This window comes from Ovis canadensis, chromosome 14 (genome assembly GCF_042477335.2).
Source record: "Ovis canadensis isolate MfBH-ARS-UI-01 breed Bighorn chromosome 14, ARS-UI_OviCan_v2, whole genome shotgun sequence".
NCBI classification, from domain to species: Eukaryota; Metazoa; Chordata; class Mammalia; order Artiodactyla; family Bovidae; genus Ovis; species Ovis canadensis.
In genome coordinates, this window is record NC_091258.1 from 22,984,170 (window position 1) to 23,007,081 (window position 22,912).

The 22,912-nt window shown below is 44.1% G+C and overlaps 1 protein-coding gene and 1 long non-coding RNA gene across 2 annotated transcripts in view; one reads left to right on the top strand and one right to left on the bottom strand.

The window, feature by feature from the left end:
* Positions 1 to 22,912, top strand: part of CDH13 (cadherin 13) — a 1,027,771-nt gene that overhangs the window by 660,532 nt on the left and 344,327 nt on the right. Inside the window, exon 6 of the mRNA XM_069552548.1 lies at positions 12,714 to 12,858. Within this exon, the coding sequence (XP_069408649.1) occupies positions 12,714 to 12,858 (145 nt within the window). The remainder of the gene's footprint in view (positions 1 to 12,713; positions 12,859 to 22,912) is intronic.
* On the bottom strand, positions 14,445 to 18,666 carry LOC138419687 (uncharacterized). Its single transcript, XR_011249018.1, has 4 exons — positions 17,519 to 18,666; positions 16,949 to 17,074; positions 16,343 to 16,561; positions 14,445 to 15,848 (listed from the first exon to the last, which is right to left on the bottom strand). It is a non-coding gene; the product is annotated as an uncharacterized lncRNA (long non-coding RNA).

Here is a 22,912-nt window from a genome sequence, read left to right on the forward strand (position 1 = left end):
AGCAGGGGCCTTGGCATCTCCAGTTTCTGTTTACTGCTCACTCTCCTTGGCTTGTGGCTTCTGCTTCCATCTTCAAAGCCAGCAGTGGCTGGTCAAGTACCTTTTCATGTCAAATCACCCAGACCTTTTTCTCCTCCTCTCTTAAGGACCCTCATAATCACATTGAACCCACCTGGACAATTCATACTGATATCTCTGCTTTAAGGTGAGCTGATCAGCAACCTTAATTGCATTTGCAACCTTAATTCCCCTTTGCCAAGTAACCTTTCATATCCACAGGTTCCAGAATTAGGACATAATATTCTTTAGGAGGGTCATTATTCTGCCAACTATAGCCCCTTTATAGGTAGCAGAGCTAAAACCTGAAGGCAGGCTTTCTGATTCAAAGTCTAGTGTAATTTCAGTGATCAGTGAGAATGTCTATGGTGGAAAAGACTTTCAGTCTTTGTGAGATGTTGATAGGTAGTGAGGGCGTAAGAATTGCAAATAAAAACTCAAAAAATACCTATCAATTCTTTCTTTGCTCAAGGCACTTAATTTTGGAGATCATCCGATAAAAATAAACTCATAGTAGCCTACTTATACAAAATCTCTGTAGGCTTCTTTATCTCCATGAAATTGTTATGGAACTTCTTTTACTATCAGCAGTTGTATGCCAATAAAATGGACAACGTGGAAGAAATGGACAAATTCTTAGAAAAGTACAATTTTCCAAAACTGAACCAGGAAGAAATAGAAAATCTTAACAGACCCATCACAAGCACGGAAATTGATACTGTAATCAGAAATCTTCCAGCAAACAAAAGCCCAGGTCCAGATGGCTTCACAGCTGAATTCTACCAAAAATTTCGAGAAGAGCTAACACCTATCCTCCTCAAACTCTTCCAGAAAATTGCAGAGGAAGGTAAACTTCCAAACTCATTCTATGAGGCCACCATCACCCTAATACCAAAACCTGACAAAGATGTCACAAAAAAAGAAAACTACAGGCCAATATCTCTGATGAACATAGATGCAAAAATCCTCAACAAAATTCTAGCAATCAGAATCCAACAACACATTAAAAAGATCATACACCATGACCAAGTGGGCTTTATCCCAGGGATGCAAGGATTCTTCAATATCCGCAAATCAATCAATGTAATTCACCACATTAACAAATTGAAAAATAAAAACCATATGATTATCTCAATAGATGCAGAGAAGGCCTTTGACAAAATTCAACATCCATTTATGATAAAAACTCTCCAGAAAGCAGGAATAGAAGGAACATACCTCAACATAATAAAAGCTATCTATGACAAACCCACAGCAAACATTATCCTCAATGGTGAAAAATTGAAAGCATTTCCCCTAAAGTCAGGAACAAGACAAGGGTGTCCACTTTCACCGCTACTATTCAACATAGTTCTGGAAGTTTTGGCCACAGCAATCAGAGCAGAAAAAGAAATAAAAGGAATCCAAATTGGAAAAGAAGAAGTAAAACTCTCACTGTTTGCAGATGACATGATCCTCTACATGGAAAACCCTAAAGACTCCACCAGAAAATTACTAGAGCTAATCAATGAATACAGTAAAGTTGCAGGATATAAAATCAACACACAGAAATCCCTTGCATTCCTATACACTAATAATGAGAAAGTAGAAAAAGAAATTAAGGAAACAATTCCATTCACCATTGCAACAAAAAGAATAAAATACTTAGGAATATATCTACCTAAAGAAACTAAAGACCTATATATAGAAAACTATAAAACACTGATGAAAGAAATCAAAGAGGACACTAATAGATGGAGAAATATACCATGTTCATGGATTGGAAGAATCAATATAGTGAAAATGAGTATACTACCCAAAGCAATTTACAAATTCAATGCAATCCCTATCAAGCTACCAGCCACATTTTTCACAGAACTAGAACAAATAATTTCAAGATTTGTATGGAAATACAAAAAACCTCGAATAGCCAAAGCAATCTTGAGAAAGAAGAATGGAACTGGAGGAATCAACTTGCCTGACTTCAGGCTCTACTACAAAGCCACAGTCATCAAGACAGTATGGTACTGGCACAAAGACAGACATACAGATCAATGGAACAAAATAGAAAGCCCAGAGATAAATCCACACACATATGGACACCTTATCTTTGACAAAGGAGGCAAGAATATACAATGGAGTAAAGACAATCTCTTTAACAAGTGGTGCTGGGAAAACTGGCCAACCACTTGTAAAAGAATGAAACTAGATCACTTTCTAACACCGCACACAAAAATAAACTCAAAATGGATTAAAGATCTAAATGTAAGATCAGAAACTATAAAACTCCTAGAGGAGAACATAGGCAAAACACTCTCAGACATAAATCACAGCAGGATCCTCTATGATCCACCTCCCAGAATTCTGGAAATAAAAGCAAAAATAAACAAATGGGATCTAATTAAAATTAAAAGCTTCTGCACAACAAAGGAAAATATAAGCAAGGTGAAAAGACAGCCTTCGGAATAGGAGAAAATAATAGCAAATGAAGCAACTGACAAACAACTAATCTCAAAAATATACAAGCAACTTCTGCAGCTCAACTCCAGAAAAATAAACGACCCTATCAAAAAAAGGGCCAAAGAACTAAATAGACATTTCTCCAAAGAAGACATACGGATGGCTAACAAACACATGAAAAGATGCTCAACATCACTCATTATTAGAGAAATGCAAATCAAAACCACAATGAGGTACCACTTCACACCAGTCAGAATGGCTGTGATCCAAAAATCTGCAAGCAATAAATGCTGGAGAGGGTGTGGAGAAAAGGGAACCCTCCTACACTGTTGGTGGGAATGCAAACTAGTACAGCCACTATGGAGAACAGTGTGGAGATTCCTTAAAAAATTGCAAATAGAACTACCTTATGACCCAGCAATCCCACTTCTGGGCATACACACCGAGGAAACCAGAATTGAAAGAGACACATGTACCCCAATGTTCATCGCAGCACTGTTTATAATAGCCAGGACATGGAAACAACCTAGATGTCCATCAGCAGATGAATGGATAAGAAAGCTGTGGTACATATACACAATGGAGTATTACTCAGCTGTTAAAAAGAATTCATTTGAATCAGTTCTGATGAGATGGATGAAACTGGAGCCGATTATACAGAGTGAAGTAAGCCAGAAAGAAAAACACCAATACAGTATACTAACACATATATATGGAATTTAGGAAGATGGCAATGACGACCCTGTATGCAAGACAGGGAAAGAGACACAGATGTGTATAACGGACTTTTGGACTCAGAGGGAGAGGGAGAGGGTGGGCTGATTTGGGAGAATGACATTCTAACATGTATACTATCATGTGAATTGAATCGCCAGTCTATGTCTGACGCAGGATGCAGCATGCTTGGGGCTGGTGCATGGGGATGACCCAGTAAGATGTTATGGGGAGGGAGGTGGGAGGGGGGTTCATGTTTGGGAATGCATGTAAGAATTAAAGATTTTAAAATTTAAAAAATAAAAAACTAAAAATTTAAAATAAATAAATAAATAAAATAAAGTTGTGGACGTCCCTGAGGTTCTCAAGACATAGGTTCAACTGCCTTCCAGTATTATGTCAAGTTTAGACTCTGTCATGGAACCTGGTACTTATTTCACAGCACCTTCATAGTCATTGAGTCCCATCTTTTCTTTATCCCTGTCCTCTGTGGAGGCAAGTCAAAATATCATATTTTTCACATGTGTTTCAAGGTTTTGTGTAAGTTTTTATGTCTAAACTTGCAGCCCCATGTACAACTGAATATGTCTAATATTTGTTAGGCCTAACAAATGAGACATATTGTTATGTCTAATATTTGTATATCCCTAATTGCATGCAGCACCTTATGTGAAGAGCTGACTCATTGGAAAAGACTCTGATGCTGGGAGGGATTGGGGGCAGGAGGAGAAGGGGACAACAGAGGATGAGATGGCTGGAGGGCATCACTGACTCGATGGACGTGAGTCTGAGTGAATTCTGGGAGTTGGTGATGGACAGGGAGGCCTGGCGCACTGCGATTCATGGGGTCACAAAGAGTCAGACATGACTGAGCAATGAACTGAACTGAATTGCATGCAGCAAGCTTTCTAGTTATCATTTTACATTTCTATCATTATACTATTCTCATTATAAAAGATGGTGTCTGGAATGAAAGGAACAAGGCCCATCTTTTTGACTTATAAACTGGTCCAAGTAGAAGCTCCTATACAAGTATTTCAAAGCAGCATCCATGTCAGAAAATGTTTTAATGTCCAAAAGAGGTAACTTGGAGGGAACATACTCATTAGGGTAGGAGACGTCATGTTTGTGTCCAAAAGAGAAACTGAGTCACATTATGCCAGAGTCCTAGCTCCTAAATTCTCATTTCCTGTGATATAAAAACATCTGGTTAAAAAGCATGTGAACACACACACACACTCCACTGATAACCAGAAGTTGAATAATATCATCTCAAATAAGTAATTTACTGCATCGTATATGTCTTATTTCATTTGAATATTTAGCACAAAGAAGAATTATTAGAGTTCAAAAAGGTCACCAAAGTGTTTTCTAAATCATTTTACTTCAAAATGACTCATGAGTCCATAGACTGTGTGTCAGACACTTTGTTTCTCATCCTATTGATCCAAGTTTGACATCTGTTACTGGGGTCATTTCATAGAAAAATTACTGTTTTAAGAGCCAGCATCTTCATTTTGGCATTCCCCCAAAAAACCTTGCAGCATTTGTTTTTCATCAGTTCACCCCTTTGGATTAGATCATAACATCAAATTTTCCCTTGATAAACTGTGTCTTTCATAGACAGAGCTGAGAGGATACACCAAATGAAAGAGACGATGTTAATAATTTGCTGTGACACCAAAGGCCAGTGTGCTTGTATGTGCTTTGTAATTTGGCTCATTATGTTCATGTTGTGTTGTTGTTTTAAGGAATTCTTTTCTATGTGTGTGCATAGCCCATCTCCATTATTACAGCACGTTAACTGGCTTAAAGAGTCATCAGTTTGCAGGTTGTGACTTGATAGTTCCCACCTCTGGTGGAGACACCCCCACAATATGGAAGGAGGACAGAGAACCTAGGAAGTGGGGTTCGCAGGAACAGGGGCCAAGGGGACCCTATGCAATTCCACAAGAGCTACTCTAGCAGCACAGCTTCCGTTTTGGCTCCTGTGGTTTTCCTTGACCTCCTCCCCATTTTAGAGGTCAAGCCCTCTCTGCCCCTACACACGAGGCTCGCTGACCTGGTATTCGCCTATCATGGCCCCTAAAGTGGAAACGATTAGTTCACATCCATGCAGTACCTTCATATCTCCAATCTTGGATAAAGTAATTTTGCCTTAAACAGAGTTAGAGTGACGTGCATTTCATTCACCTCCCCATTTCATTCACTATGGTCATTTGAGAGCTACATTTATGAGAGATACAAGCCTTTTCTTTTCTTTTCAGAAAGTCTGTAACTTTCCTGAAGGGAGCATGTTATATCTAGGCCAATGCTATGATATTCCCCAACCTGTCACTTGTGGCAGGGTGTCACATTATATGCAAAGGTTCATAGTGTGTTTTAATGTGTATTTTCATGTGTGTTAGGAAGAACTGAGAAATCTGTATGCAGGTCAGGAAGCAACAGTTAGAACTGGACAAGGAACAACTGACTGGTTCCAAATAGGAAAAGGAGTACGTCAAGGCTGTATATTGTCGCCCTGCTTATTTAACTTATATGCAGAGTACATCATGAGAAATGCTGGACTGGAAGAAACACAAGCTGGAATCAGGATTGCCGGGAGAAATATCAATAACCTCAGATATGCAGATGACACCACCCTTATGGCAGAAAGTGAAGAGGAGCTCAAAAGCCTCTTGATGAAAGTGAAAGAGGAGAGTGAAAAAGTTGGCTTAAAGCTCAACATTCAGAAAACGAAGATCATGGCATCTGGTCCCATCACTTCATGGGAAATAGATGGGGAAACAGTGGAAACAGTCTCAGACTTTATTTTTTGGGCTCCAAAATCACTGCAGATGGTGACTGCAGCCATGAAATTAAAAGACGCTTACTCCTTGGAGGAAAAGTTGTGACCAACCTAGACAGCATATTCAAAAGCAGAGACATTACTTTGCCGACTAAGGTCAGTCTAGTCAAGGCTATGGTTTTTCCTGTGGTCATGTATGGATGTGAGAGTTGGACTGTGAAGAAGGCTGAGCGCCGAAGAATTGATGCTTTTGAACTGTGGTGTTGGAGAAGACTCTTGAGAGTCCCTTGGACTGCAAGGAGATCCACCCGGTCCATTCTGAAGGAGATCAGCCCTGGGATTTCTTTGGAAGGAATGATGCTAAAGCTGAAACTCCAGTACTTTGGCCACCTCATGCGAAGAGTTGACTCATTGGAAAAGACTCTGATGCTGGGAGGGATTGGGGGCAGGAGGAGAAGGGGACGACAGAGGATGAGATGGCTGGATGGCATCACTGACTTGATGGACATGAATCTGAGTGAGCTCCGGGAGTTGGTGATGGACAGGGAGGCCTGGTGTGCTACGATTCATGGGGTCACAAGGAGTCAGACATGACTGAGCAACTGAACTGAACTGAGGAAAAATTTTAAATAACCTCACCACACCCCTAAATTCATGGATAATTTTGCTTTGGATAAGTCATCAGTGAAACATAATAATCAACATTCATCAAAACTATTAATTGAATAACAGAGTAAAGAGAATAAAAGAAAAGTGTAAGGGAAGTCCATGAAAGAGCTTTTAGCAGACAAGGGTGTAGTGGGGGAAAGCACAAATTTTCAAGTCAGATCTAAGTGTAGAGTCACCCGGATCACAGACTAGCTTTCAGATTAGGTACTTAAATTTCTCTGAGTTTTGCTGCAGTGAGTATTTCTCCAGGATGTCTTGATCCAAGTGAGACAATGCATAGAAAGCCCAGGCATATACTGGACACCAAGTAAATGTTAGTTCCCTTCTTTCAGAAGGAAAGTAATCAAAATGTGATGTGCCTGGGCGTTGTTTACCCAGGTTTACTGTGCTTCTTGTTCATGGATTAAGATTGCACAGAGTCAGCTGGTCTTTGGTCCATGAAACCTGGGACCAGCTGTCGCCTCCTGTGCCAGGGATGGAAAGACAGGATAGATGTCCAAAGCTGGGGCCAAAGCACTGGGCTCCAGTCTCTTAAAGAGCTGTTGCCTCTTCTGGAGAGGACTTTTTGCCATCAGTGTTGAATCAAGTAACTGCCCTGTGCTGAGCACTGAGCCTCAGCCTTGGGTATTTGCTCTAGGGCATGAACACCTACCTCACCTCTGTCTTGATGGGACTGGAGAGGCAGACATTAGTCAAACTGCCACATAAATAAATAAGCAATTACATGTTATGGAAAGTATTATAAAGGCAGGGTACCAGTGCCATGGGGGCATGAACCAGGGACACCCAAGGGAGACTGGATCGGTAATGAAGGCTCTTCTCTGCCAGTGACATCTGAGCTGAGATCTGAAGGACAGGTGGGGGCTGACCAGCATGGCCGATGGGTTGCCCGTGCTTACTAGCAGGGCTGCACAAGGAGATTCCTGTGTTGGGAAGGAACAGAATAAGCTGGAAGAACTGAGAAAAGACTGGTATACCTGGATAATGAGGAATGAGGGGGATCTCTTGTGATGTGAAATAAATTTGGAGAATTAGGCTGGGCCAGATTATAAAAGACTCTTCACAGTAAAGGAATGTGCTTTCATCTTATGAGGGATGAGAAGTGATTGAAAGGTATCCATTCTGGGGTGACATTAATAAATTAAAATTTTGAAAAGACATGATGGACGCCTATATTGGTCAGCCTTCTCCAGAGACACAGAAGCAGTAGGAGTCTGCTATAAGGAACTGACTTACGCCGTTACAGAGGCTGAGAAAGCCCACTATCTGCTGTCTGCCGGCTGGAGCCCCAGGAAGCTCGTGGTGTGATCCAGTCCAAGTCCAAAGGCCTGAGCACCAGGGAGGCTGAACGTATAGATTCCAGTCCAAGTCCAGAAGCCTCAGAAGCGTGACCCCTGACAGCAGCAGAGGATGGAGGTCCCCAGATTGCAGTCAGGCAGGAGGACGAAGGGCGAATCCCACCCTCCCCTGTGTCTTTCAATGCAGGCCCTCAGGGGATTTGATGGTGCCCACATGTGCTAGGGAGAGTGTCTGCTTCCCTGAGTCCACAGAATCCAGTGGTAATCTCATCCAGACACACCCAGAAATTATGTTTTGTCTGAGCGCTCCATGGCAGTCAAGTCGAGACATCAAAGTAACTTCTTAGGTGCCTATTGCAGAGGCCCAGGAAACAAGTCACAGAAGCTACTCTCTGCAGGCGATGATGAATTTGGAGAGAAGAAGGTGGATTTGAGAGAGATCCAGAAAGTAGAACAAGCAGTATAGACAGGAACAAGCAGTATAGACAGGACTGGTTGACGGTGGGGCTGAGGATGGGGGAGGACAGGGCTGAGGATGGGGAATGACAGGGCTGAGGACGGGGGAGGACAGGGCTGAGGATGGGGGATGACAGGGCTGAGGACGGGGGAGGACAGGGCTGAGGATGGGGGAGGACAGGGCTGAGGATGGGGGAGGACAGGGCTGAGGGCAGGGGAGGGCAGGGCTGAGGATGGGTGAGGACAGGGCTGAGGATGGGGGAGGACAGGGCTGGAGACGGGGGAGGACAGGGCTGAGGATGGGGGAGGACAGGGCTGAGGATAAGGGAGGACAGGGCTGAGGATGGGGGAGGACAGGGGAGGACAGGGCTGAGGATAAGGGAGGACAGGGCTGAGGATGGGGAGGACAGGGCTGTGGATGGGGGAGCACAAGGCTGAGGATGGGGGAGGACGGGGCCGAGGATGGGGAAGGACGGGGCTGAGGATGGGGGCACATGGGGCTGAGGATGGGGGTGCATGGGGCTGAGGATGTGGGAGGACAGGGCTGAGGATGGGGGAGGACGGGGCTGAGGATGGGGAAGCACAGGGCTGAGGATTGGGGAGGACGGGGCTAAGGATGGTGGAGGACGGGGCTGAGGATGGGGCAGGACAGGGCTGAGTATAACGGAGGACAGGGCTGAGGATAACAGAAGACAGGGCTGAGGATGTGGGAGGATGGGGCTGAGGATTGGGGAGGACAGGGCTGAGGATGGGGGAGGACGGGGCTGAGGATGGGGGAGGTCAGGGCTGAGGATGAGGGAGGACAGGGCTGAGGATGTGGGAGGACGGGGCTGAGGATGGGGGAGGACAGAGCTGAGCATGGGGGAGGTCAGGGCTGAGGATGGGGGAGGACAGGGCTGAGGATGGGGGAGCACAGGGCTGAGGATGGGGGAGGACAGCTGAGGATGTGGGAGGACAGGGATGAAGATAAGGAAGGACAGGAGAGGACAGGGCTGAGGATGGGGAGGACGGGGCTGAGGATGGGGGAGGTCGGGGCTGAGGATGGGGGAGGACAGGGCTGAGGATATGGGAGGACAGGGCTGAGGATGGGGGAGGACAAGGGCTGAGGATATGGGAGGACAGGGCTGAGGATATGGGAGGACAGGGCTGAGGACAGGGGAGCACAGGACTGAGGATAAGGGAGGATGGGACTGAGGATGGGGGAGGACGGGGCTGAGGACTGTTCTCAATGGATTTCTGTTAAATTAACTAAAATTATGCTTTTGAACTGTGGTGTTGGAGAAGACTCTTGAAAGTCCCTTGGACTGCAAGGAGATCCAACTAGTCCGTTCTAAAGGAGATCAGTCCTGGGTGTTCATTGGAAGGACTGATGCTGAAGCTGAAACTCCAGTACTTTGGCCACCTTAAGTGAAGAGTTGACTCATTGGAAAAGACTCTGATACTGGGAGGGATTGGGGGCAGGAGGAGAAGGGGCCGACAGAGGATGAGATGGCTGGATGGCATCACTGACTCGATGGACATGAGTTTGGGTGAACTCCAGGAGTTGGTGATGGACAGGGAGGCCTGGCGTGCTGCAATTCATGGGGTTGCAAAGAGTTGGACATGACTGAGCAACTGAACTGAACTGAACTAAAATTAATAAATGCATCCTAGGAGCACTTCATTCTTTTTCAATCCTGTTCCAGAGGCCTTGATTTCTAGCATTATTGTTTTCAGTACAAAATTCAGGAGTCAAACTCTGGGTAGTATTGTAACATAAAATACTCTCACGTTGATACCTTTGGTTTTGTAGGATTCAGCTCAACATTTGGCATTCATCCTGATCAGTTTATCTGCTTAGTGTCTGTCTGTCTTTCCATTATGTTGAGGTGAGATCTAGAGTCTGCCCCTCCCAGTGTGGCAATTTGGCAAAAATGTGAGTTCTATTCTTCTTACTTGTGGTTTACAACACTAGCCAAATGTTATAGGCTGTAGGGGCTTAGGATTCAAATCCGAGTTATCTGGTGTCTTTAGAGACAGGTTTTTGGTTGAAATAAAGTCAAGTCCTCAGCTATTTGGGGAAGACAAAAGCCCAGACCTTCATTATTAGAAGAAATTGCTCCCAAAGCTTGATTTTTATTTTCTTTGTTTAGCGGTATTCTCACAGTAGCTTTAAAAATCGGCATAAAATTTCACTCTCCGTAAGATCTCCTTTGTGTGCAGATGTTAAAAGGCTCTGCCTATTTAATTTCTTCTTAGCTATGGTATGTGTGCATTATTTTATCTGCCCCAGAAATCAAAGTGTGTGTGTGTGTGTGTGTGTGTGTGTGTGTGTGTGAATTTACTAGTGATAAGATGAGACAGTATTAATGGAAAAAACTCCTCTCCTCACACATGCCTGGTTTCATGCCTGTGTACTGATCTCACACTCTGTCCGTGTGTGTGCATCACATGTGTACACTTGTTACTGCTTAGTCACTAGGTCGTGTCTAGCTCTTTGTGGCCCCGTTATCTGCAGCACATGCCTCCTGGACATGTGGCTCGGCGCTTTTTCTTACAGTGTTCAAGCCGATCCATTTTATCTAATGGCTGTATTTTAGTGTCTTACTACATAAATATTTAATTCATCCCTTTCAGCTGGATGCTTAGTGGACACCAGTGTTATCTCATTGTTAGAAACAACACTCCAATGAATATTCCCATGTATGTAAGGGCAGCATGTCTCAAACACTAACAGGAGAGGTATCCAGGTGGAATAAAATGCGTGAGTCCTTCACAGATTTGATGAATTTGGGCTTCCCAGGGGGTTCAGTGGTAAAGAATCCGCCTGCCAATGCAGGAGACATGGGTCCGAATCCTGGGTCGGGAAGATCCCTTGCCTGGGAAATCCCACGGACAGAGGAGCCATGGGGTCGCAAAGAGTTGGGCATAACTGAGAATGCACACAGGTACCGTGTTGTCGACACTTTCCAAAGGGTGAAACCAATTTACAACACATTCAGGTAGGGTATAACAAATGTCTCTTTTCTTTTCCTAATTTGGGCTAGTTTTGACAACAGTGTTGATAATAACAACAGTAGCAATAGTAGCAGCTAATATTCTTGAGATGAGCTATGTGACAGGCATTACAGTAAGTGATCTGCAAGCATTGTTTATAATGGTTAAAAATGTAAACCTGCAAACCGACTCCACAAGGCCAGCTCCAGACTCCACCGACCTGTTGTCTAACTGGCTCTGTTCCCTCCTTACAAATGGTTCATAGGGGCACTGTGAACCTCAAGTGAATTAGCGTGATAGGGCAACTTGGTAAGCCCTGGGTAATGCTGGTTACCATTATTCCTAATAATGATTATTTTATGAACCCATTTTACAGATGATAAAGCTAAGAGGTTAACTGTATGGGTTGAGGTCACATACCTAGTGAGAGAGTGTGCTGGGATTCCAATTGCAGAGACCATTCCCCAAGGATTATGACTGCAGACACCTTTTTCTGATACAACTACTCAACCAGTTCCCAAGAGGGGAACGACACTGATAGCTAAGAAGTGTGACTGTTGCCCCTGAGTTAAATCAAGGCAGACTCAGGCCTAGAAATGAGAGCATTGGGACCCCATGTTTCACGGACCCCGTGTTTCCATGTTTCACTGGAAAAGCCAAGATGTAATTCCTTGTTTCCAAGCAACCAGGCAGCTGGTCTTTCGATGCTGTTTCCTTCATCCTTGGGATCTGAAGCCAGGAAACTGTGAAACGCCCCCTAGACTGTACAGGCCTCGTGGGCAGGAGCCCTGAGGTCCTGCTTGGGACCCCCACACACTCCTTCCTTGCCTCAGAAAGGTTCTCTACAAATTTTTACTGACCTGAATTTCCCCTAAATACCACCATAAACACTTCCAGTTATTTCTTAATATACTCTGTTCATAACTGCTTAGTCAATTATTTTTATTAGCATAACATTCCTTTTAAGCATAATGATATTGGAAAAACAGAAGCAATGTAAGCGCGTTTCCTCAGCTATGGTTGATTGCTGGTGTTTTCCTCCTTTTTTTTTTTTTTTTTTTGTGGACTTCCTTTGCAGATTTGATGAATTAATTGTAAATTTCCCAAGGGGAACTAGCATGAACTGAGCTTTATCTTTTACTCTGTAATGTTTAGTTTCTATTCTAGTCCTGGTGACTATCCATTGAGACCAAAGTTTGAATATTGCCAAGGGCTCATAAAATTGCTGACATAACCTACTTTCTCTAGAGAACCCAACTTCAATTTTCCTAATGAATGAATGCCTTCTTTCTCCCCCAATCTCTTTGCTCCAATAGCTATTTGTGGAGACCGTAGATGTCAACGGCAGGACTCTCGAGGGGCCGGTCCCTCTGGAAGTCATCGTGATTGATCAGAATGACAACAGACCCATCTTCAGGGAAGGCCCCTACATCGGCCACGTCATGGAGGGGTCACCTACTGGTATGTTAAGTCGGCTCACAGTTTACGTAAAGGCTTGGGAGGTGGCCTACTGTGATCTATGGGGATGCTGGAGACTGTTTCATCGCCACTGTTCTGACTTACTGTTGGTGTAACTGATGTATTATTTCCCTGAACAGAAGCACGCCCCAGAAAACTGCAACTCATAACGTGACTGGGGTGCTGCAAGCTGTGAAAATGTCTTCCCTTGTGTGCAAAGGTGACCTTTAAGGGTGACCAACATCTCAGTCTCCGACATATGGTTGATATTGGACACCATGTAAATATCTAGCTCCCCTTGTGAAGGCCCAAGGCTGAGCTTGGTGTACAGCAAGACTTTGAGGGAAATTAAGGATGTTACTGTAGCTCCTCAATTAATATTTCTCTTCATAATTGCCTTTTGATAAGAACCATTTGAGGAAAATGTGTAGGACATTCCCCCCCACCCTTTTCCTAGAAGATGTGGATGGAGAAAACTTTTGTCCTTGTTCAAAGGGTCAAAGTCAAGACATTTTATTTCCTTCTCTGGCAATGCATGTTTCTACTCTGTGGAAATCATTCAAGGTTACTATGGAACTCCTGTCATCTTTTCCCCAGTTTTAACCTTTCTATTGGTGAAAGTTTTATATTTGAGAGCTCCCTTTTCGGCCCATAGATACTAATTAAAGCATTCTGTGGCCAGCAGCAGAAGTAGTCACTGCTGAACATAATGCTTTTGAAAGTGAAGAGCAGTAGAAAAATCCCTATTTTAAGGGTAGACTTTAATTTTAAGCCTTCACATACATTGAGTGAAAACAAGCCGAGTGAAGAACGCCAGTGCTGCTGTGTCTGGATTATGCTCAAACACTTATAACAGTGGAGTCACTCACTCCTCAGGCCAGTAGGACATGGACGCTCAGGGGCTGCTCGGCTGGTTCTTTTTCCCTTTGCTGAATGGATTGATTGTATCAATAACCTGTAGATACCCAAGGCTCTGGAATTATTGCCATGGCAACCACCTAGCCTACCAGGTGACTAATTGTATGCAAGGTGCCTAAAACCTCCCTACAGCTTCCAGGAGCTAGACTTCCAGCACTTAGTCAGATAGAACCCCAGGGGCAGGAGCAGCCCTCTCCCTTCTGGGATTTGAAGGCATTCCATCAAATGGGCCTGGAGAATCAGAGAGCAGGCTGGTGAAGGTGGGTCAGATCACCTCTGCGAAGACCTTCCCCTTGGCATCGCTCAATAGCTGCTTTTGATGGAGAGATGACTTCCAACAAGACACACCCTGGAGTTTGTGTTGGAAGTTTACAGAAATCTTAAATAAGCTGATTTGCCGAATGAGAAGAATTGATGGGGAAAGCTATTCAAGTAACTGGAGTTTGAGCAGAGCAGAAAAATGATTCCCAGTTTCCGTGTGTGGTACCCGGGCCCTGTTTGTGAGTGACTGGAATTCGAGATGGGCCCGAGAAGTGTTCTAAATGTAAATGACAGTGGTTACATTCGAGGCGGCTGTGAGGCGGCTGTGAGGCGGCTGTGAGCATGTACACGTCTTTGTATATTATATGCGTATATGATTAGACGACGTCCAATTTTTCTCCCACTGTGCCCTTCTTTAAAGTTTCAGAAAGAATTTCAAATTTTATTGCTTTATATACAAGTTGTTATTTTCAGAGAAAAATGGAATCCTTTATGTGCATTGAATTTCTTAAAGCACAAAGCAATTCGGTTAGCGTGAACGTATTCCCAGCGGAACATAAACCACCTTAAACTTGTATTTATGATTGGTATTATCCTATAAAAATACATAAAGACTTGGATATCTGTACGGAATAGTTTCTTCCAGTTATGCAGAATTTGGCCTGATTCATGGTTTTCTTTTTCGGCACTCTCTGGGTTTGATTATAAAAGAGGAATTGAAATATGGAGTCAGTCAAATTTGAGGTCAAAAATGTGACAATGTTGTGTAAAAGTTTCAGCAGAAAAAACCTTTAGATTACTTTGCACCCTGTGGGAGAGCTCAAGGAGATGGCACCTGATGTCTGTGAGGACAGTGGGAATCTGGGACAGAAGGCGGGGCCTGTTTTCCGGTCCCCTCCCCACCTAAGCTACTTGTAAGTCCCAACAATCTCTGACAGGCTGGAGAAATGATCACCTCTTCTGTTTCCACAACGTCTGGCTCATTTGTGGCTCATGGAATCCTATGCGCTGTAGACACTGTATTGCATCCATTTCACAGAGAGGAATCCCAAACCTCAGGAATTCATTGACCTTGCCCAGTTCACATAAATGACAGATGGGTACACTGTTCAGGACTCAACCCATAGCATCCACCTTCAAATTATGTGCTCTTCCAGCTGACCCACAAACTTGCCTGTGCAAACAGCCATTGAATAATCATCACATTTAGGGGGGCACTACTGTGTGCCAAGAGCTTTCTCTAACTGTATCATTTCCTCCACTCTGCTCTGAGGTGTGGGTACCACTCTTCCCATCATACAGATGAGAAGGCTGAATCTCAGAGAGACCTGGGAACTTGAACCAGCTAAGGCTGGTGGATGAGCTAGAATCAGTGTCTGCATCTGGCCTCAAGCCACAGGCTCTTTCTCAAACACCATATTGTACGTGGCCACCTTCTCTCACACGGACTCTTTGCAGGCCCAGCTAAAGGGAAGTATTTGTGTAGGTCCATCAGATGAACTGAGTTAACTCCTGACAGAAAATAACCAGCTCTTCTGACCAAAGAGCCTGGCACCCTGAGTCACTTTTCATTTAATGTGAGCGGCTGCTCAGTTCCTAGGGTTAAACGATGTTAAGCATGGGGGCCCTTATCATCACTCGCATCACTTTCTTCTGCATCCACATAACCAGAGCCAGCTTCATGGGGTGGGACCTGCACAGCCTCACAGAGCGCCAGGCTCCAAAGGGCTCCACACTTGATTTAATGATCTGTTGTCACCATCTTAAAATTCTTAATAATTGTTCAACAAGCGACGCTGCATCTTCATTTTGCACTGAAAGTGAAAGTAAAAATGAAGGTCACTCAATCATGTCCGACTCTTTGTGACCCCGTGGACTATACAGTCCATGGAATTTTCCAGGCCAGAATACTGGAGTGGGTAGCCTATCCCTTCTTTAGCAGATCTTCCTGACCCAGGAATCTAACCCAGGTCTCCCATATTGAAGGTGGATTCTTTACCAACTGAGCTATCAGGGAAGGCCCATTTTATGTAGCTGATCCTACATATAGCACTGTGGCCTGGAGCTGGGACTGATGTTCTACTCAACTCCTTAACAAGGTGAGACTGAGCAGGTTACCGAACCTTCTAGAAGCCTCAGTCACCTTGTCTGTATTAACAGATAGGGTGGGTATAAAATAGTACCTACCCTAGAAAGCTCTATGCATTGATTAATGTAAGCAGGGTGCTTCACTCAGTGCTTGGAAATGTTTAAGAAATGCCAGTATATTGTTAATGCTGCAATTATTCTTACTATTCTGGTGGCCTACCTTTTAGGGAAGGTAAGGCAGAAAGACATGCAGTTTGTGCGAAGGAGCATCCATCTCCCAACCAACCAAATGTCATTTTCATGTTGCAGTGTACCCAGATGCCATCAGCACGAATCCATCACCAAAGAAGGTCACCCATATTTATCTCTATGTGCAGACAGGAGGCCATTTCTAGCTGCTCAGCATAAACTCCAGGGTATTGTTTTACGGAATCATTTACTAGATGAAGGAAGATCAAGAGAAAATAACAGTAGATTACATACCATCCCTTTTGTGAAGCCTCAAGGCACTGATTTATGGGACCCAAACTCAGACACTGGCTGCTCCTCAGAGTCAACAAGAACTCCATGTGAGTCTGATGTTCTGTGAGTTCCCAATGCCAGGGCCTCACAAGTGTGAGGGGGGCAGGTAGGTAGAGGCTGAGACCCTTGAAGTTCCTGGAGGACACATACCAGAGCCCCACAGTGCCTCCTGGCACCAGCTCCCCCATGTTTTGTCACCACTGGGCCTCTGGGCACTGTTGAGAAGGGCTATCCATGAGGACTGGTGTTCAGGGCTTCCTCCAGAAACAGACCCTGAGGTGAGGACTGAGGGCAGGTGGTTTACCAGACAGGTGCAGGATTGCAGGTGGGGAGCGCTGCAGGAAGGAGAAGCTGGCCAACTTGAGGTACCACATGAAGTCAGTTACCAGGGTAGGCACTTCTGAGCTCAATTGCCTGGGGAGGGAGGACTCTGGGAAATGACATAAGACACATACATTGGGGTTACTCCAGCTCTGGATCCAGAGAGCTATGCTATCCATCCTCCATGCTCTCCCCAGGGGGACTTTGATTCCCAGACACTTCTGCTTAGCTGGGACCACACACTGGGTTGTAGCAGCCCAGAGGCAGCCCTCCAACAAGATCTAGAAGCTAGCTGTTGGATTGGCCTCAGCTGTGTTCTTCCTCCACACTGTTGGCTACCCTGATGTTAGCGGGGGCAGCTGGGAGAAGGGCACCCACCACCTAGACAGGAGAGGCAGCTTTGAGAGCCATCAGGGGAGGGAGGTAATGGGGAAAATATCTTAGTCACCACACAGTGTGACTGAGAAAGATGAATGCCTTTCTTCACAGAGAGGACAGGACTGCAGGACCTAGAGGTGCATGTTCTGAGTCTTGAGAGATGCCCATTGCTTACCTGCATGCCGACCCTTCCTGAGGCTGTTGAACGGAGGCAGAGATTAGTGGCTAAATCCTCATCTTCTAGCTTCTGAGAGCCCAAGGACTGTGCCCCTCTCTTGCTCCCTTTATTTTTTTTCACCCAGTATTTTTGTTGAGCATCTGCTCTGTGCCAACACTATTCTAAATTCTGAGAATCCAGCCACGGACTTGCCAGATGCTGCACATTTCCTCCTGACAGCCAGGTGGGGAGACAGCAACAAATAAATCAGAATTGCAGTTGGTAGGAGAGGCAGTGCAGTCATAGGGGCCACTCACCCCAGGAGGGCGAGAAGCCAGCCTCGCCTGAAGAGGTGATGTGAGGAGATTGGGGGCAGGAGGAGAGTTATCTTTTATTTTATCTCTGGCATCCACATGAGTTTCTGTTCTTCTAGTCTCAGTTACTGTAATGTTTAAATAAGTTCTATCATGGCAGACAGAGAGAACCAGCCAATCAAATGACCTTTGGGACCAAAAAATTATTGTCTCAGAAGCTCAACTTTGCTCTGCAGTTGGTATTTTCTAAAACAGCTTGGACTAAATAGAGATGGGTTTGATATCTGAGAGCTGGTGTTTGAGACCTCACTCAGCATGCACCCTCAGCGTGGGTGGCAAAGTCCCTTTTCTGGTCACCTGTTTACTTGTTGCCACACTGCCTGTGCCTTTTGGTTCACCAGCTGTCCAGTTTTCCTCTGCTGATCTTTAGACTCTCACATCAAAGGTTCTTCCATTCTCAACAATCCCAGCCAGTCCCACGGGCTTCATATTGGGCACAGAGCTATTTTTTTTCTTAAGTAAATTTCTTTTAAAACTAAAGCAGTTCCACTTTCCCCAGAGCTTTACTAAAGTGAAAAAGTGCAGGTGCCCTCCAGTCTCACCATTCGGAGCAAACCACAGTTGCCATCCAGGAGCATGGTTCCAGGGCTCTCCCTGGGCCCCTCCAACACAGGGTTGCACACACACAGCACAGTCCCATGGAAGCGGAGCTCTTTGCACTCTTCTGTGCCTCGTTCTTCACCCTGCACGGTCCTGCGGACATTTTTGTAAGTCAGTAAATATCAAGTTATATCACTGTTTTAAACAGCTAATGCTTAGATCCACCATCATCTAGTTAGCCAATCCCATATTGACTTAAATTGTTTTCACTTTTCCCTATTTGCAATCAATTATGCAAGGGAGGACACGTCTCTTCCTACTCATGTGACAGTTTCTCCTGGGTAAATTCATACAAGTGGAATTGATAGGATAAGTGATATGTTTATTCAGTTCAGTTCAGTTCAGTCACTCAGTCGTGTCCGACTCTTTGCAACCCCATGAATCGCAGCACGCCAGGCCTCCCTGTCCATAACCATCTCCCGGAGCTCACTCAGACTCACGTCCATCAAGTCCGTGACGCCATCCAGCCATCTCATCCTCGGTCATCCCCTTCTCCTCCTGTCCCCAGTCCCTCCCAGCATCAGAGTCTTTTCCAATGAGTCAACTCTTTGCATGAGGTGGCCAAAGTACTGGAGTTTCAGCTTTAGCATCATTCCTTCCAAAGAAATCTCAGGGTTGATCTCCTTCAGAATGGACTGGTTGGATCTCCTTGCAGTCCAAGGGACTCTCAAGAGTCTTCTCCAACACCACAGTTCAAAAGCATCAATTCTTCGGCACTCAGCCTTCTTCACAGTCCAACTCTCACATCAATACATGATCATAGGAAAAACCATAGCCTTGACATTACCTTTTGATATATACTGGGGTGACACTTTTAATCAGAGTATTATATTGGTATCTCAGCTAAACTCATGTAGGAAGATTTAACAGTCTTTCCTTTCATGGATGAGCATACTGTTGGACATTTATTTGTATTTCTAGATTATACCCAATATCTCTAAGTCTTGTGGTCATTTTACTACCTATATCTGTAAGCTATGAACTGTCTCACACTAAACTTCTCCCCAGATTGTGTGGTTGAGGAAGAGGACTGAAATTGTTGATTCTGACCCCTCTCCTGGAGTCATCCTCAGAATCTTAGCTTAGATAAATTGCCCAGCAACCCATTAACAGGCCACAGTGCCACTCAGATTGAATTATGATATAAATCACTCCAGTGCAGTTGACCATAAAACAAAATTTATGAAAGAGTTGCATAAGCTAATCAGAGACATCTTCCCAAAGGGAATATTCCAGAATAAGATGTATCAAAACTGTTGAGTTATCTGGACCTTGCTACTACTCAGGAAGCTGAATGTCTGCCGACTTGCTCCTATCCACATCTGGGGTCCCCATGTGGTGTCTACAGGGGCTGTAAACCAAGCCAGTCAACAGTCTTGTCGTAGGCACTTTTTCCCCTCCTTTATATCCCAGCCCCTCTCTGATGGAGACACTGTTGCTACTCGTCCACTGGTACCTTGGAGATAGCATGGGGCTTGGTGAGACAAAGGAGGATGCCTGGAGCCCTGTGTTCTAAGAGGATACCCAACCAGAGAAGCTGTGTGCTGCTTTTTTAATGCGGGGATCTTTGAAAACAGTTCTTCCCATTTTTATTTGCAGCCCTCGCTTCACCTGAGTTCATATATGAGTCCCTGGGGCCAGAGACCAGTTCAAGAAATAGACACCACCTTGTTTTTAAATCACTCTTCTCTCTAACCATGATGTCTTGGTTCCTCGCATGGCTGTCTCCCCTTTACCCATCACCCACCCTTACTCTCATCCATGCCAGATCTTCTAGGCACTGAGGGTAACCCACGGAACTGGACAGATTGGCTCCTGTGCTCACGGAAGTTACTCATAAAAACAAACCCTTGATAGCCCCTGCCCCACTTGTTTGCTTGGTATATTTTAGGCTCAGGCTGGGAGTCATCCCTCCCCATTTGGGAGAGAGAAGGATCTGTGACATCAACTATCAAAAATCAAATAAAAATTAACTAAATAACTCAACCAGAACAGCATAATAGGTTAAAGTTAAGGGAAAGTAAAGAGGCATTGGTAGCTTCAGAACCTTAGTGATCATTCCACATTTTGAAAGAATAACTCTAATGTGGGTTTCCAGTTAAAATGAAAATCAGATGAGCAGCTACAAAATAAAAAAGAAAACTTCTTTGAGTTGTTATGGCATCGCGCATGGTGGACTCCAGCACCATTGAAATCCATCCCTGATGCTTGAGGATCCACTCTGAGTAGTCCAGGAATTCTTAGTGTTACATTAATACAACATCGTGGCAGACCCACCACGGCACTAAACAGTTGTAATTTCAGAGAAAGTCTTATTTCAAATCAATTCCTGATGACATTTCATTCAGCAAAATCATTCAAAGAACGTTTATTGGTCAGCATCTGTGGACCAGATAGTGTTCTAAGGTTTGGAGATGCAGTACTGGCCATGACCAGCTAGCTCTCTACTCTGAAGACATTTGCTTTTCACTCGGAGGAGAAAGATAATTAATGGTGAACGGAATAGACAAGATAACTTAAGTCCTTTGGATAAAACAGAACCAGGTGATGTGATAGAATGACAAGGTCAAGGAAGGCCTCTCTAAAGATGTGACATTTAAGCTGAGACCAGCATGAATGCAGGATCCACAGCGTCTAGAGACTAAGCAAGGTCCTTCCAGGTGGAGGGATCAGAAAGTGCAAAGGTCTGAGGCAGGAAAGAAGATGGAGGGACAGAGAGGCAGCCATGGTGGTGGGAGAATGTGAGCACAAAGAAGGGCCCCAGGTGAGGTCCAGGGGAAAGGCCAGCAGGAGTCAGCAAACTGTGGGCCATGGGCCAAATCTGTTCCACTGACTGTTTCTTTTTAAGTTAATAAAGTTTTATTGAAATACAACCATGTCCATTTATCCAAGCATTGACAAAGTCTGTTTTCACATGATGTTCTTAGAACTGGGTAGTAGTTGGAACAGAAACTGAATGTCCCACAAAGCCAAAAATATATACCACCTAAATATATTTTTTAAATTTGTAAAAAAAATTTTTTTAAGGTTAAATATATATTTATATATCTCTTGAGGGTAAAAGAGGAGAGTGAAAATGTTGACTTAAAACTCAATATTCAAGAAACTAAGATTATGGCATGTGGTTCCATCACTTCAAGGCAAATAGAAGGGGGAAAAAATGAAAGCATTGACAAATTTTATTTTCTTGGGCTTCAAAATCACTGTGGACAGTGACTGAAGCCATGAAATTAAAAGACTCTTGCTCCTTGGAGGAAAAGCTAAGACAAACCCAGACAGCCTATTGAAAAGCAGAGATATCACTTTGCCCACAAAGGTCCATATAGCCAAAGCTATAGTTTTCTAGTAGTCACGTACAGATGTGAAAGTTGGACCACAAAGAAGGCTGACCACAGAAGAACTGATGCTTTCAATCTGTGGTGCTGGAGGAGACTCTTGAGAGTCCCTTGGACTGTAAGGAGATCAAACCAGTCAATCCAAAAGGAAAACAACCCAGAATATTCATTGGAAGGACTGATGCTGAAGCTGAATCTCCAATACTTTGGTCACCTGATGAAAAGAGATGAGTCATTGAAAAAAACCTTGATGGTGGGAAAGATTTAGGGCAGGAGGAGAAGCGGCAACAGAGGATGAGATGATTAGATAGCATCACCAATTCAATGGACATGAGTTTGAGCAAACTCCAGGAGGTGGTGAAAGGCAGGGAAGCCTGGTATGTTACAGTCCATGGAGTTGAAAAGAGTCAGACACAACTTAGCAACTAGACAACAACCACCACCTACCTAAATATAAGCTACCTAAATATACATTTAAAATATATTAGACATGTTAAATAGTTTAAATATTTAAACTGTATTAAATATATGCATTCTTTAATGTAAATTGACCATTTACAGAAAACAGTTTGCAGATCCCTGGGTTAGAGCTCTGTAAGATTTCACTTTGAATTTAAGGAAGCTTTTGGGTGGTTTTAAGCAGGAAAGTGGTAAAATCTGATTTTACTGTTAATAGATGACTTGTGCTACTCAGTGGAGAGCAGAAGAAGGGACCTGTTGGCATTCCAGGCACTAGAGGACCATGGCCTGGGCCGGGCTGGTAACAGTGGAGGTGACAAGAAGCAGTCACATAAGATTTTTGTGATGAGCTCAGGATGAATGGGAGAACACTAAATATTGACTCATTTTATGGTACCTGATTATTGTAACCAATGCCATCTATTTGGAATTATGGTAATGCCATAAACTACAGATTCTTTACCAACTGAGCTATCAGGGAAGAATAGGTTTATAAATTTTCCTCAAAGTATGAACTGGATTTTACCTTTGGTTTTCTCTCTATGGCTTAAGCTTAAACCCAGGGGATCACATTGTCTTTTCATCTTCAACTGTCAGCATTCAGCAGAGTTCCAGGCACATGGTAGCCCCTCAATAAATTCTGT